Source organism: Festucalex cinctus, chromosome 1, assembly GCF_051991245.1.
Source record: "Festucalex cinctus isolate MCC-2025b chromosome 1, RoL_Fcin_1.0, whole genome shotgun sequence".
Classification (NCBI taxonomy): Eukaryota; Metazoa; Chordata; class Actinopteri; order Syngnathiformes; family Syngnathidae; genus Festucalex; species Festucalex cinctus.
The window spans coordinates 51,333,683-51,348,420 of record NC_135411.1 but is presented as its reverse complement, the minus strand read 5'-3'; the positions used below and the strand labels follow the sequence as shown (position 1 = coordinate 51,348,420).

The following is a 14,738-nucleotide window of genomic DNA, read 5'->3' as shown; positions in this document are numbered from 1 at the left end:
GAAATCCGTGGTAGTGAGTGTGTTGCTGTGTCAGTTGGGTACAGGTGCTGAAACGTTGTGCAGTGAGCATGTTATAATGAGCACAGCAGTGCACTACCCCCCGTCATCCTTCCTTTAACACACACAAGGCGGTTGTCTCTTGACACTCGAAAGCCGTGCAGAGGAAGCGGTAGCGCACAATTTGGCACCATTGCCTCTGTAGAGCAACGCCTACTTGACCAAAAAATATGAGAGTGATTTTTTTATTTTTTTTTTAAATTCCAAAGTGACTGTTTCTGCCCTTTAAAAGCAATCCTGATGCAATGGCAGCTGGGTAATGGAGTCGCAGGGAGCTCCATGTACCACCTCATTGATGGAGCCAAGAGACTCAGACATGAGGCTTGTTTACGTGCACACACAAAACGCACATAAAAAAAGATGCACTCTGCATGTTCTCACACAGCAATCATTTTTGACATTTTTATTTGGCATTTGGCCTTTTTTTTTTTCAGGACAACCATCTAATTTGAAATGGTGATTTTGATGGGACATAATACAATACTGGAAGGTTAACGATTTACAAGGGTTGTTTTATTTTGCAAGGTAAATTTTGAAAAAAAAATATATGAATGCTTATTCCTGTGAACATTTTCAGTTTTCAGTGTTGTATCAGTGTATTTTTAATCCACTTTTTCTTCTTTGTCTCCGTTTATGGCCATTCCAATGTTGCTTTCCTCAATCTCAATAAAATGTGTTGAAACGTGATGGGAACTAGTATATAAACAATGCAATCTTAAAGATTTTAAGATGCAAAAAAAATGTGGAAAATTTTTAGTGTACAAAGGATATATAATGTGAAGTATCCTTGTGTATAATAAAATCTAAACAGCTATTTTACATGTGTCAGATGTCTGTTTTACTTTGTTTTCCTTTTTTCCTTTCCTTTCTGTCTTTCTTTCTTTTAATTAGTCAATCATTGTTCACAATCACAGCAATGTTAGTTTCCTGTTTCGGTCTCTTTCTCTCGGGGCAGATGGAAACGGGATTATCGCTGTGATTTTAGACAAAGATTAGATGAGAGCAGATGCACGCAGTGGGGGAGTGCGGCAGCAACATGAACGTCACGATGCGGGTTGGCCAACAAGCGCGTGTGAGTGCGTGTGCGTGTACTCGTGGATGTTCTTCACTACGATCGCGAGAGGGCAATAGACGTCCAAAAACTGTATCTGCGAGCACTATACTTTCAATTGAGTTTTGTTTAGATTGTATCAACTCCAAAACGTGTTTTGTTTGTTTGTTTGTTTGTTTGTTTGTTTTATTTTTGGGGATATTCGACTTAAAAATCAAATTACATATATGGGATGGCAACATTTCATTTATACAGAAGTACAGGTGGCAAAATGACTTCTTTTTTTTTTGCAAGAAGAACAAGGGAAAAAACTATTTTTTTACAGTCAATTACATAAAATCCCCATTTGACACAAAACGAGTCTATTTTGACAGTACACATGTCTATTTTCAAATGAAAGGAGAATAAGTAACAAGTCAGAAAGTATTTGTACAGTACTTCGTTGCTTCCCACCACTGTACTGTACCGACAAACCTAAGTACAGTAAATACAGTGACGGTCACGGATCTCTAGTGACCACGCCCAACTTGTAGCCATTCCAATGCACGATTGGACATCGTTTTGTAAATAGGCGGGACTAATCTTAAAATCTCCAGTATGATTGGACAACATTAACGTCTGTTTTTGAGTCCTCGCCCTATTGGTCGTTTAGCGTGGGGCTTAACGCAATCATTTTGACTTTTGCAATGATTTACAATGAAGGTTTAATGAAGGCTGCATCTGATGATGTTTATTTACAACTTTAAGGTTTAGCTGTAGTTAACCATCAGTTAGTCGTCATGAATGTTGCGTTTTGACACTAGCTGGGAAACGGCTCGAGGGCTTAATTAGTGTTTTGTTTTTATGTGTGCGGTTTGAGGAAGGAAATAGTCTTCAGGCTAAACGTTATGTAGCAAGCTAATGTCATACATTTACGCGTGAACTCCGGACCTGTGAACTCGCGCTTTTAACAAATCATATACTAAAGGTAAGCCTTACTTCTTGCATAACGCGCAGCTACGGTCGTGACGTATCAGTTCGAGGCAACATCATGTATGGACATGGGTGTTGAAGTTAAATCTGGGTCGCCATGCTACGGCGCTGTATCAGATGTCATCAACTGTCTTGCAAGTGGTCGCAAATTTGCTGTTAATTGTTTTGCTTTCGCGTCAGTTTGCAGGCATGACCGAGTACAAGCTCGTTGTGGTCGGCGCAGGAGGCGTGGGGAAGAGTGCTCTCACCATCCAGCTCATCCAGAATCACTTTGTGGATGAATATGATCCAACCATCGAGGTGAGGTGTGCCGTTCATATAAGGATCGTTCAATGTAAATGCACTCATTCGGAGTGTGATTTAGTTCTGTCTGTGGCATACAACACAAACCTATCATCGTATACAGCTAAAACCATGTAAATTGAATTCCCCCCCCCCCGAGGGATTATAATCAGTTGAATAAATGTAATTACTGTTAACCCGACAATGTTCCCTCCATCTCTGTGTTTTTCTACAACTTTTGAAGTGTGGTTTCAAAATGGAAGGGAAATACCATAACACAAAACTTTTTTTGTTCTGAACAAGTGAATTGAGTCTTGACTTTAAACATTTCTAATCTTTGAAACTACACCACTTAGGAAGCAGATTTTTGTGTCATTTCAAAGATCTTTCCAAGTCCATAATAATGTACATGCATCGCTGATTGATGTGTTGTACTGAAGTTTGTACACAACCAATTTAGGCACATGCACGGACATTCTGTAAGTGCCTTAAAAGGGCACCAATTGCCAAAAGCATTAATAAACACAAGAAAAAAAAAAACAGTAGTATGCATTTAACTTGTGTCCTTATTTACATTAATAAAATCAGTGCAGTCAGTAATGCAACTAACAAAGGAGGTCTAAAAAGTCTACACACCCCAGTTCAAATGTTTTTGTTATACAGTACAGTGTTCCCTCGTTTTCCGCTGGGGTTAGGTTCCAAAAAATACCCGCAATAAATGAAATCCGCGAAGTAGTTAGCTTTATGTTTTACAATTCTTATAAATGTTTTAAGGCTCTAAAATCCCCGACCGCACAATTTATACACTTTTCTCATTGAGGCATTTACATGTTCTCACATTTCTCTCTTGTTCAAACATTGACAATGTTCAAACCTTCATAAATTTTATAAAATGGGTATATTACTGTAAAAAAAATATGCAAAATTGCACTTAAAAAAAAATCCGCGATACAGCGAGACCGCGAAAAGTGAACCGCGTTATAGCGAGGGAAGACTGTATACCAAAAGAAGACCACCCCCCCTTTTTTTTAGTTAACTTTTAACATGTCCAATACATTTTAAATATATTTGTATAGTTTGCTTTTAAACTATAAAGCATGTACGAGCTTTTATTTTAATCTCTTTTCTAATATGTTCAATGTGTATGCTTAATAATCTCCACTTTTATATTGCATCATTGCCCATGCATTTGATTAGTAATATTTCATATTTTAGTACATCCATCCATTATCTGAATGACTTATACTCACATGTATTGTTTTTTTTTATTTGTAAGTTTTTTGTTTTTTTTCTAACATACCTGAAGGTGCGGAGTAGATCAGGTTATTTTTGTTAAGATTCTTGCACAGACTAGGAGGACAACAATGCATCATGTACTCATCTTTCGCAGCACAAAAAGGCGTAATATATACTATATCCGAACTTTTTGATCCAATCATTGACGCTATCACAACCCCCAAAGTGATTGTTCAGATTGGGGCATTCAAGATAGCGTCAGTTGTCATGACAATACAAAGAGAGAAGCTACTCATTTTAGTTGAGCATGAAGAGGAAGTAGACAATAGTGTATTGTTTTTGTTGTTGTTGAACCTGTTTTGGGAGAAACACAACTTTAAATGTTAACTTTCTTTCAATTCTTTAACTGTAATCTGGATCTCAAATAATACCATGAAAGAGTGTCGCAGTTTTACAAACGAGCTGTCAAATTGTTTTCCAGGCAGTTAGACATGATACATTTTACATATTCTCTGAAACCACAGAAAGCTGAAAACAGTTCAACTGGTGATGTCTCAAAGCAACCTGTAATTGGTAATAGCAGCAGGTGATGCACAAACTAAATTTTACCTTCTGCCACTATTTAGTTGCCAGTCACAATATGTTGCATAGATAGATGACCGCACTGTGGCCCACCTGGTGATGTCACACGGCACACTAATGACACAGCGGTTGGAAATGACGTGCGTAAGGTACGGAATTCCAATGGCTGGCGTGCTTGTGTGCTGCAGGACTCGTACAGGAAGCAGGTGGTGATCGACGGAGAGACGTGTCTGCTGGACATCCTGGACACTGCGGGTCAGGAGGAGTACAGCGCCATGAGGGACCAATATATGAGGACGGGGGAAGGCTTCCTCTGCGTCTACGCCATCAACAACACCAAGTCCTTCGAGGACGTTCACTTGTACAGGTACAAGCCACTTTTCCAATGTTCAGCTCGTCTCAGTGCGGTTGTCATAGTCTAAGGTATGTTTATCGTTATGGGCAATTGTCTTTTTTTTTGGGGGGGGGGGGGGGGGGGGAATTTGGGGTCTTTGTGGGGGATAGTATTGCTCTGTGCTGTTGTTTCTCTGAAAGGGACAACAACATGAAAAATTAACTTTTTGGAGCTTTTAGCCGTGTTAATTAAAATGCTAATTCCTCACCAAAAACATGACGGAAGTGGTGTTTTCCTCCATCCACCCCTCTATGAGAAACTCAAGGTCATTCTGCTCCCCAAGCACCAGCCCCTCCCAACTTGAGAAAACGAGCGAGTGCTCACTATGACATCATAAGGTGCGGACACCCCCCCGCACCGCCTCTGAGGCCTAAACGCGCACCCACTTTCTCTGAGACCTCCATGGGGTAGCCTTTATCAGTAAACATTCTGTCCAAATGAATTCAAAGCAACCAATTATCCTTCCCATTTGCAATGCCAAAGTGCAATGACAATTGGCTGTCTTAAAATCCCCCCGATGCTGACTGACACTTGTGTAAACTACAAGTAAAACATTTGCACTATTGAACCTAACTGAATGAATAGTATAGTGGTTAGTGTGCTCGCTCTGTAAGTAGCAAGTCCCTGGTTCGAGACCAGCTTCCCCCCTTCTTCCTTCTCCTCCACAATTTCTTGTGGCAAGGAGCCGTTCTGTTTCAAATTGATGGCTTGCATTCAGAGATCTCCAACAGCAGACTGCAGTCGGCTTGCTGGGGGCGCGGCAATCACACGGGGAGAGGCGGGGTTTTACTGAACCGGGCGTTTTACTTCTGCATTTGAAAAGTGTAACCAACAAAACACCTATCCATCCATCCATCCATTTTCTTGACCGCTTATTCCTCACAAGGGTCGCGGGGGCTGCTGGCGCCTATCTCAGCTGGCTCTGGGCAGTAGGCGGGGGACACCCTGGACTGGTTGCCAGCCAATCACAGGGCGCAAAACACATAATTTTTCATTAAAAAAAAAAAATTACATCGCCATGGTGTCAAAGGTAAAATTTAATCATTATATGCCTATCGTGAACTTTTGGAAGGTCTTAAAATACCGTGGTGTAATCCTTTTAAAAATAAAAGCAGTAAAACATCCTATGACGTCTGTATGCACAAGCAATGTAACATCAGCTACATGATACATCATGTATGCACGTGTTAAAAGAACGAGGAGTCTTTGAAAGTTTCTTGACAGATTTGCTCAGAACTGTATTTGAACTAGTGTTTGATATTATGGTTGTGTTGTTTTTTTTTGTTTTTGGACCTTAGTTTGAAACCAAAGGCACCAAAATAGATCAAAACCTTCACACTTTTGTAGCGTTGCAGTCTTGTGATCCTTGAAATGAAACTAATAGAAAGTGTCTGAACTGACATGGATGGGTTTAGATTTAATCTCACTTTTTGGGTTATATTTGTACTTGTGATGCCTTTTTATTTCATTATTCAACATCCTGGGAAATTGTACAAAATGGTGTGACAGTAATGTGTCCTGTTAGATGCTTTTTTTGGTGACTTGGTGTACCACAATGTGGGTCATCTGACCACACATACGTGACATTAGTGATTCCCATCTCTGCTGTGGGTTTGTTTGCATTGATTGCTTAAAAAAAATGGGCCAAGGAAGAGCCTGTTCAATTTGGGTGCGGATCTGAATTTAAAACAATTTTATCCAAAATCCAATTTCCCTCAAAAATGGATTCATAATTTCCCAGAGGGAGCCATCCCAAAGGGATCAATAAAGTCAAGTCTAAGTCTATGTCTAAGTCTATAATAGTGAATTGAAATTGTGCTCTCCCTCCAGAGAGCAGATCAACAGGGTGAAAGACAGCGACAGCGTTCCCATGGTGCTGGTGGGCAACAAGAGTGACTTGAGCTCACGCTCGGTGGAGACGCGACAGGCGCAGGAACTGGCCCGAAGCTACGGCGTGCCCTTTGTCGAGACCTCGGCCAAAACCAGACAGGTGTCTTAGGCAGCACATTTTGCACACGTCGACATCAGCGTGACCCCGTTTTGCATTTATGTTAGGGCGTGGAGGAAGCCTTCTATTCACTGGTGAGAGAGATCAGAAGATACAAGGAGACCAACCGCAGCAACAAGAAGAGTAAGAAGAACACTCGGAGACGTTGCGTGATATTATAGCGATAGGCACACATGCTTCTTTTACAGCACTTGACACACACATAAATGATCCCCTTCTATATGTCAGCATTGCCACAAGCTCTCCATCCAATATGTTTGTTCATTTAATGCTGTGAATGTTCAGACCAAACCGTATTGTTTGCTAGGTTTTTAACAGCAGCATTCAATTGTTGTTGTTTTGTTTGTTTTTAGAAAATAAACTTCTCCAGTTAACTTGTTGCTAACGTGTGCTACAGTGGTGTGTCGCTGCATTTTGCACTGATGACTCATTTGGGCCAAATGGCAAAAGGCTGAATCCTTGTTGGCTGCTGACGTTTCCATGAATTTTTCACACAAATACATCAAACCTTTTCCTATTGACTCTCTTGTGCCATTTGTTGAAATTGTATCCTATGTCCCTGATTGATTGTTTATCGTTACATTTTTTTTTTTTTTTATCTTCAGTATTAAAATAAAAATCATTACACATAGTCTATTCTCCCAAATACTCACTGACCTATTACAGTAGTCAGTGGTGGTTTCTGGTATGTGCAATATGTGCAGCTGCACTCTGTGGTATTTCCTGAGGAAACAAAAATGCTACGTGAAATCATTTTCAATTTGGCATCATGGCATGTAAATCATTTGTGTTTGGATCGGGAATTTGCCACACAGGGGTGGGCAACCTCAGTCCTCAAGGGTCCTGCAGGTTTTGGAGGTTTCACTCTTCCCAAGCAAGCTGATTCTAATCAACAGGATTGTAATGAAGCTTATGCTGATGAGCTGATCATATATCACCTGTGTTGGAGAAGGGAAACATCCAAAACCTGCAGGATTCTGGCCCTCGAAGACCGAGTTTGCCCACCCTGAGATGAGTAGGGTACAAAAGGGGATCTCACTCAGGGCGCTGTTCAAACTTCAACAAACTGCACGTATACAAGTACAGCTACTTTGTTTTGAATTTTGTAAATGATCACAGTGGGTACAATGAAAGTCAGAGAACAAAAAATATTCAAATAAATGCTTGGCGGTGTCAATGATCTTCCATGACTGATTTTCTCTATTGCTTTTTAAGATTTTTATTTTTATTTTTTAAAGCTATACTGTTGCTACTTTGAAGTAGAGCAGCTTGAAAGTGAAAGTTATCATGATTAGGTCAACTGTCTCAGATCTTGTTTGGTAAGAAACAAAGTACAACTCATGTTTGTATGATGACAACGAGATACAGCACAGTAGACTATAAGTCTTCTCATGATTTCAGACTCAACCATAAGTGACATACGGATTGAAATTTGTTTTAGTTCGGACTAGTGACCTGTGACTTGAGAACTCACTGTAGGACAGCACACACTCCAAGCAAAGCGAGTCCAAAGGTTTGCAGCAGGAAGCTAAGCAGTCACCTTGTACTGTATTCAGTTGTGCAGTGTTAATCCTTTAATCCTTTCCACTGAGATCCACTGACATGCTGTCACTTGCTTGCTCTCTGGTGGTCACTACTTGCAGATAAAGAGGATAATTAACTTTTATAAAATGCACTGAGCTCCAAATTAACAGCCAGTGGCACGGAGTCAATGCAGTGCAATTTTAAGAACAACGCGCCCTCTAGTGGAGGTGTATGAATGTTGACGCTACACCTACTCGTTTGTCTTCTGTGGTTCCCACTTCTGATTGACCCAAATTAAATTAGGTATTTTGTTCAATGTCAACATTTTTATTGGGTATTCTTAAAGAAATGTTAATAGCTATAAAATGGCCATTGTCGGTAAAAGCAGTTGCTACTACTCTTGTCATTTGTGAAATAAATGGAGCAGTTATTTAATAAAGGAAAAATGAATACTGTATGTAAAATTGCACATTTTACAATTACTTTTATTTTATTGTTTACAATAACTCAGCCAATTAGTAGATACAATTTTAATAGACCATTTTAAATTGGGGGAATTGGCTAAAATAAGGCAACACATACTACAGGACATAATATTTGAAATGCTTGGTTGGCCAGATGAAAGAAAGGAGTGGCCTGTATGCCCGTGAGCTGTACATTACCCACTACTGATATCACAATTAGCTCACATTCTCACCTGATATTTTAGTCTTCAATTCAAGTGGGAGTTACAAATTTTAAAAAGACAAAAATCGTGTCGTTATTGTAGAACATGATTAAAATGATCTGTGAAATATCAGTCTTGCACAGATGTTACCACTAAAAATATTTTTTTTTTTAAAAAGCATCATATAATATTATAACTATATGTTTTTGTATGAAAAATTCTTGGCACCATTATACTCACGCCAGCTGTCTCTGATTGGTTTCTTTTCCTCAGGCATTGTGGTCTCTTAGCTTAAAGGTAGAATATTTTTTCTCTGATTTTTTTTCTTCAATACCAAACTATCCCTGTAACTGGGTACCATAAAAAACACAGTCAGAGGCATAAATTCATTCATCTACCATGCTGCCCTATTATAATATACCTATTTATTACAACAGCTGAGTGGCAATACATATATATATGGATTCTGAAAGGTAATGATTTCAATTCATGTTTATTCAAAACGCAGTCGAAATAAAAATGTTTTTTCTTCCGAGAAAAGACAATTCAGACACAGTAAGTTCGTTTAGCTTATCCACATGACATGCAATAAATAACAAAGGCTCTCTACTGTCTGATCTAATGCACATCTGCTTAGTGTACATTATTGTACAAAGCGAAACAGCAGCAGTGTAAAATGATACAGCTTCCTTTGAAAAGCACAAAGGCGAGTAGTGTAAAGAGTGAGCTATCAACTGGTAATACAAAAATAGAACCAAGTAGCATTTATAGTACTTAAAACGGACAAACAGACAGCAAACACAACAGTACTTCTTTTTTTGTGCATCCCTCTTCCTTCATATGAGCAGCAGTCATTACTTCTCTTTGTTTTATTTCTGTTGAGACAGAAATAAACTCGGATCCAGGTGGCAATGTCTTTGACAAACATATTTGTAAGAAATGCTAATGAAATGCGACATCTATAAGAACATATAGTATCTGAGCATTGAGTCTTTTAGACACTTTTTAGTAAAAAGTAAGTGCATGGAAGAAGTGAGTTTGTTGACCTGTGTGTCACTACAAGACTCCGGAATTCTTACAAAAAAACAAAAACTCTCAATAATAAAAATCAAAATCAGCTGCAGTGAGTAAATGACTTGTTTGACCGCTGTCTCATTATTTGACTATCTCAAATTCGTAATAAAAGATCCACAGTAATAAAAATCACCACTCATTTTTTCCAATTCAAAGGCTAGAATGTCTTCTCAGCAGGAATTTATCGTTGTAAACATGTTACAAACACGACTATTTACAAAATGAGTGGCGAGTTTGATTACTGTTGTTGAATGGATGTGCAGCAGTCCTTAAAGAAGCCCTCCGCCTCAGTCGCCTCTTTGAAAGTCACCGTCAGCGAGTTGATGGTCACCTCGGTCGTGATTACATTCCCAGGATGATCTGATTGAGTGGCTGTCGTCGTCGTGGTAACGTTCTGATTGTGGACTCCGCCCGCTACCACTGAGGTCATGTCGTTTGTCAGGCACACGTCGGGACTGTCGGACCCTGACCGCACCTCGTCCTCATCCGTGTCACCGTCTGACCTGTCGCCCGCGGTAACCGCATCCGCTGCTCCGTCGTGGAGCGCCAAGGTACTGTCCTTTGATTGGTCGCACGCAGCTGTTGCCGCGCCTCCATCTTGCAGGTCCGACCACGTTTTGGCGCCGTTCTCCTCTACGTCCAACTCGAGGTCTTGTCGCTCCAGTACAGGCGGCGAGCTGCACTCAGAATGACCTTGAAGGCAGAAACTTCATTTCAGTCAATTAGACCATATACAAAAAATATTTTGCTCTCCAAGCACCATCATCATGACCAACATTACAAAACAAAAAATAAATGTAAATGTATTAAAACGTTAAATACAACTGAACTATTTTTAGGCAGTAATTCAGTGGCGTACCACAAGAGGGAGCCAACATGACACTATGAATGACTGGATTAGGTCACTGACAAACAGACCAACCAACCATATAAACTGTCTGCCCGTCTCTCCTCTGTGGTGCTTTCGGACTCTTGCTTCTCTTCTTCGCTGGTGTCCTCCCAGTCCTCCACCTTCTTGGAGCGGTCGCACGCACTCCGCTTGGACGCCAGCTGCTTGCTCCTCCTCCTCGCTGAGCGACAGTACGCGCCTCCCCGCTCCACATGGTCCACATCCGTGCTCATGGCGCGGGTGACCGAGAGGCGCAGCCGGGGCGGAGGTTTGTCTGGGGCCTTGTGGGCGCTCCGGAGGTCCATGGCGAAGATGTTCTAGAAGGGCACACGTAAAGAGATTGTAGGTAGAGACTACAAATGTGCATCCCCAACATTACAAAAAGGTGTGTCAAAAAAGTTCCAGGATGGGGGTCACAATACATACATTTCAAATCCTAACGAAATGTGGGCCGTACAATCACCCAGCAACAAATCTTGTGGTGTTCAGGACGTGAGATGAGGAAACAATTTTGTGGCAGGATAGTTCATGAAAGCGTGTTTAGACTCCAGCAGGATTACTTGGAAAGGGATAACTTGGATTTAAAACATATCATTAGTGACACCAGTACTGTAACTTTTCTGACACACATTCAACCCCTAGATCAGGGGTCAGCCAGCTTTACTGTCAGAAGAGCCATTTTAGGACAAATAAATAACCAAAAATCTGTCTCGAGCTGCAAAACACTTTGAACATTGTGTGATGAAGGAAACAGTGTGTTAGTCTAATGTATTGAGGGCCCAAGAGCTAAATACAGTTGGACCATAGCAGCAACGGATGCAGCATCCAATACTTTGGGATTCATTTTCTTATATCTTTTGTTTTCCGGTTTTAGAATTTGCATTTGTTTTGTGTGTGTGTATTTTTTATTACATTTCTAGGCTTTTCTACCTTTCTATTAATTTTTCTGTGGCAATTTTATGTACATCATTTTTCCTATAATTTTCTTTTTTTGTTGTTGTATTTTTGTGGACATTTATGGTTACTTTTTGAACAATTTCTTTTGTGCCTTTTTTTTTTAAATTCAATTCTTAGACATTTTTTCCAATTTATGGTAATTTTTTGCTTTCCCTCTTCCTTTATGGACATTTTATGATCACTTTTTGGACATTAATTTAAATAAATATCTAATTAAAAAAAAACGTTTTCATTTATCTTTTGTCTCTCTTTTTCTCACAACTTAAAAAAATTGGACATACATTTTTTAAATATTTAATTATTCATTTTTTATTTAATCATTAACTCACTGAAATAATATTTTATCTACAAAATAAAAATAAATATGTAAAAAATAAATATATAAATTTCTACTTTTTTTTTTTTTTTTTTTTAGAGATCCAGAGTGAGCCACAGAAGAGGGACGACATGTGACTCTAGAGCCGCTGGTTGCAAACCCCTGCCCTAGCTGTATATATAAGCCAGCCATGACTTAAAATGACATAAGAAAATATTTAGATACAAATATGAGTTTACCCGCAGTACGAGGCTTCTGGGTCTGAGACCTTTCTTGCGATAGGCCAGCGCTCTAATCTTCTGCTGACTGAACGTCACCAAAACACAAGGAAAAACAAAGAGATGAGCACAAAAAAACCCAACAAAAAATGAAATCCCGCCGTCTTTCACAAAGTGGACTTCACTCACTTCTCCTCGTAGGCCAGGACCAGGCGAGGGTCCAAAATGTTGTCCTCTGGCTCCCAAGTGCTGTACCTGCCAACGCCCACACAAGCGCACATTAACATTCGTCATCTTCCTATGGAAGCAGGTCAGTCAGCGAGCTGGATGTGAGCGTATATTAAAGGGATGATGTCACCGGGTGATGACTCAGTGATTACTCACTTTGGGGGCCATCCCTGCCACTTTAGCAGGTACTCCACATTACCCTGCAGACAGAGAGGGAGAATGGAATATAGAGGAGATGCCACACAAAGTTGAACACAGAAATCAGGCTTTTTTTTTTCTCCTGTCATCTCCCCTGCATACTGAATTATAAGCCATTAAAAACAATCATATTTGGAAAATTCTAGCAAGGGAAAGAATTTTCAACATTTCATTTCTCAGTGTCTGCATGAGTACAGTTTGCTTTTAAGATTGTCTCCTTGTTATGATGTAACAGTGTGTTTTTGTTAATTTAGGAGTGTGGTTGTTTATTTAAGAGTGAGATACGAGTTAGCCAACTTATAAGTTTTTCAAGGCCAATCTTTTGCTTTGAATTGCAATCAAAATTTTTAGCTACAAACTCAAAAATAGTTTCAACCCCCAAAGAGTATTTTAACACTGATTTAATTGGAAGTCAGTTTTGGAGTTTATTTTATTTAGTGTTAAACCATCTATGCAGAATTAAAATAAATCAAAGCTAATATAATGGTTAAAGCTCATTTGTGTAGTGTGTTATTGCGAGAGAGAGAAAAGTCCAAATGTCAGCTTTCAAACATGATGCTGACATGCATTGGTTGCAGATATAGGTCACCTTAATCTACATGCATACATAAGGTAAAAGCATATATATTACTTTTGAGGGTATATAATTCTTTAAACCCTGAAAAGTACAGCGTGTACTTTGGTCCGTGTGATGATGTCTGCCACTTTAAAGTGTGTGTATAGTGGAGGCGGGGGTATTATTCTCCTTGTCAAATGGTGTTCTTCTGAGGAATGACGTCAGTGAGCGGCCCCTTTTGCTCTCTCTCTCTCTCTCTCTCCAAAGTCGCGCGTAGCGTGACGGTGCACAGTCACTAGACCAGGGCGACTCTTCTAGAACCCTACACCGTGCGGGGCTCGAATAGGTGGGGCTTTGGGAACATGTAAACAACGTGCTGTTGCGCAACCTTTACGTCACTAGTGTTGAACAATTGGAGCCTTGCCGTGTAGCCTACTACGAACCACACAACTTTATGTGAACAAGAAGTTAGCTACGCTTTTTGTTTTTAAATAAATGCGCATTAATTAAAACTAGCTGCTTGGGAGCCAAACAAAAAAAGGAACGTGGCTGCGTTTAGCCACCTTACACACTGACTGCACTGCACGTACACAGTACACACCCCCTTCTCTCTGTGTACTACAGCTGCGTGGGCTCCTGCACAAACATGCTGCAGCATCTCTGCACGGCACAGCAGCGAGACAACACTCAACTTCCAGAAATGAAAATAAAACGCGCGTCTGTCATCCAGAAATCAAACGAATCAGCGTGTATGTCCTCCAGAAGAAGTGTAAATAAGAGTTTGAACGTGTATTTTAAGAGTGAATGGAAAGTGCGTGGCCTAGTTTCTCTTTCGCGAGCGCACCATGCACACGCTCCTCTTGGCGGAAAGCACACGGAAAATAAGTTATGTAAGTTGAGTGGAGTGGATTAAAGTGTCGGAGCTCACCTTTCGGACTCTCTTCTTCGTGATGGACTCCACTGCGAACACTTGGTCTCCGATGGATGACAGCTCCATCCCCGCTCCAAACAAGCAGCCTCTGTTTAGGCGAAATTGGAAGAAGGAGCGAAAGGAAACACCTTCAAAGGAGAAAATGTTCGTTCGGGCCACTTAAAACGCCTCCGATGCTTCTCGATGTTCGAGTCGCGTTACGCAAAGTGTTCTCATGGCTCACTTTTCAAATCTGCGACACATCAACACGGGACGGCGCGTTGCTTTAAGCCGCGCGCGCGCGCGCTCGCGACGCCATTACGTAGGGGCGAGCCCCCAAGTGCGTGGCCGCGCACGTATGAGCAGAGAGAGAGAGAGAGAGAGAGAGAGAGACTTGGACAAGGTCACTGTGCAAAATAAGGAGTTGGAATTTAACTGAATAAATGTCTTAAAAGCTACATAATTGAGTAGTTAAAGAAAATACTTAAAATATTATAATATATAATGCTATAAAAATATTTTATACTATACTACTCTTCTCTTGCTCTTTCTGTATGTACACATCCATATATATATATATGTACATATATATATATATATATATATATATATATATATA

The 14,738-nt window shown here is 40.2% G+C and overlaps 2 protein-coding genes across 2 annotated transcripts; one reads left to right on the top strand and one right to left on the bottom strand.

Moving 5' to 3' along the window:
• Positions 1 to 1,773: 1,773 nt before the first annotated feature.
• On the top strand, positions 1,774 to 7,762 carry LOC144032946 (GTPase KRas). Its single transcript, XM_077540523.1, has 5 exons — positions 1,774 to 2,075; positions 2,261 to 2,380; positions 4,369 to 4,547; positions 6,405 to 6,564; positions 6,630 to 7,762. The coding sequence occupies exons 2-5, from the start codon at positions 2,270 to 2,272 to the stop codon at positions 6,741 to 6,743; spliced, it is 564 nt and encodes a 187-aa protein (XP_077396649.1). The 5' UTR covers positions 1,774 to 2,075; positions 2,261 to 2,269; the 3' UTR covers positions 6,744 to 7,762.
• A 1,488-nt stretch (positions 7,763 to 9,250) lies between these two features.
• On the bottom strand, positions 9,251 to 14,436 carry cbx7a (chromobox homolog 7a). Its single transcript, XM_077540509.1, has 6 exons — positions 14,138 to 14,436; positions 12,612 to 12,655; positions 12,417 to 12,482; positions 12,249 to 12,315; positions 10,774 to 11,053; positions 9,251 to 10,540 (listed from the first exon to the last, which is right to left on the bottom strand). Exons 1-6 carry the CDS (start codon positions 14,204 to 14,206, stop codon positions 10,086 to 10,088), a joined length of 981 nt encoding a protein of 326 aa, XP_077396635.1. The 5' UTR covers positions 14,207 to 14,436; the 3' UTR covers positions 9,251 to 10,085.
• Positions 14,437 to 14,738: the final 302 nt, after the last annotated feature.

What these genes read in the sequence shown, in the direction of transcription:
- LOC144032946 (XM_077540523.1), top strand. Translation starts at nt 2,270, where the DNA reads ATGACCGAGTACAAGCTCGTTGTGGTCGGCGCAGGAGGCGTGGGGAAG. An exon ending in GAGGACGTTCACTTGTACAG is followed by an intron (nt 4,548 to 6,404) that starts GTACAAGCCACT and finishes CTCTCCCTCCAG; the next exon opens with AGAGCAGATCAACAGGGTGA. An exon ending in CCTCGGCCAAAACCAGACAG is followed by an intron (nt 6,565 to 6,629) that starts GTGTCTTAGGCA and finishes CATTTATGTTAG; the next exon opens with GGCGTGGAGGAAGCCTTCTA.
- cbx7a (XM_077540509.1), bottom strand. Translation starts at nt 14,206, where the DNA reads ATGGAGCTGTCATCCATCGGAGACCAAGTGTTCGCAGTGGAGTCCATC. An exon ending in CGAAGAAGAGAGTCCGAAAG is followed by an intron (nt 12,656 to 14,137) that starts GTGAGCTCCGAC and finishes CTCTGTCTGCAG; the next exon opens with GGTAATGTGGAGTACCTGCT. An exon ending in ACGGGCAGACAGTTTATATG is followed by an intron (nt 10,541 to 10,773) that starts GTTGGTTGGTCT and finishes TCTGCCTTCAAG; the next exon opens with GTCATTCTGAGTGCAGCTCG.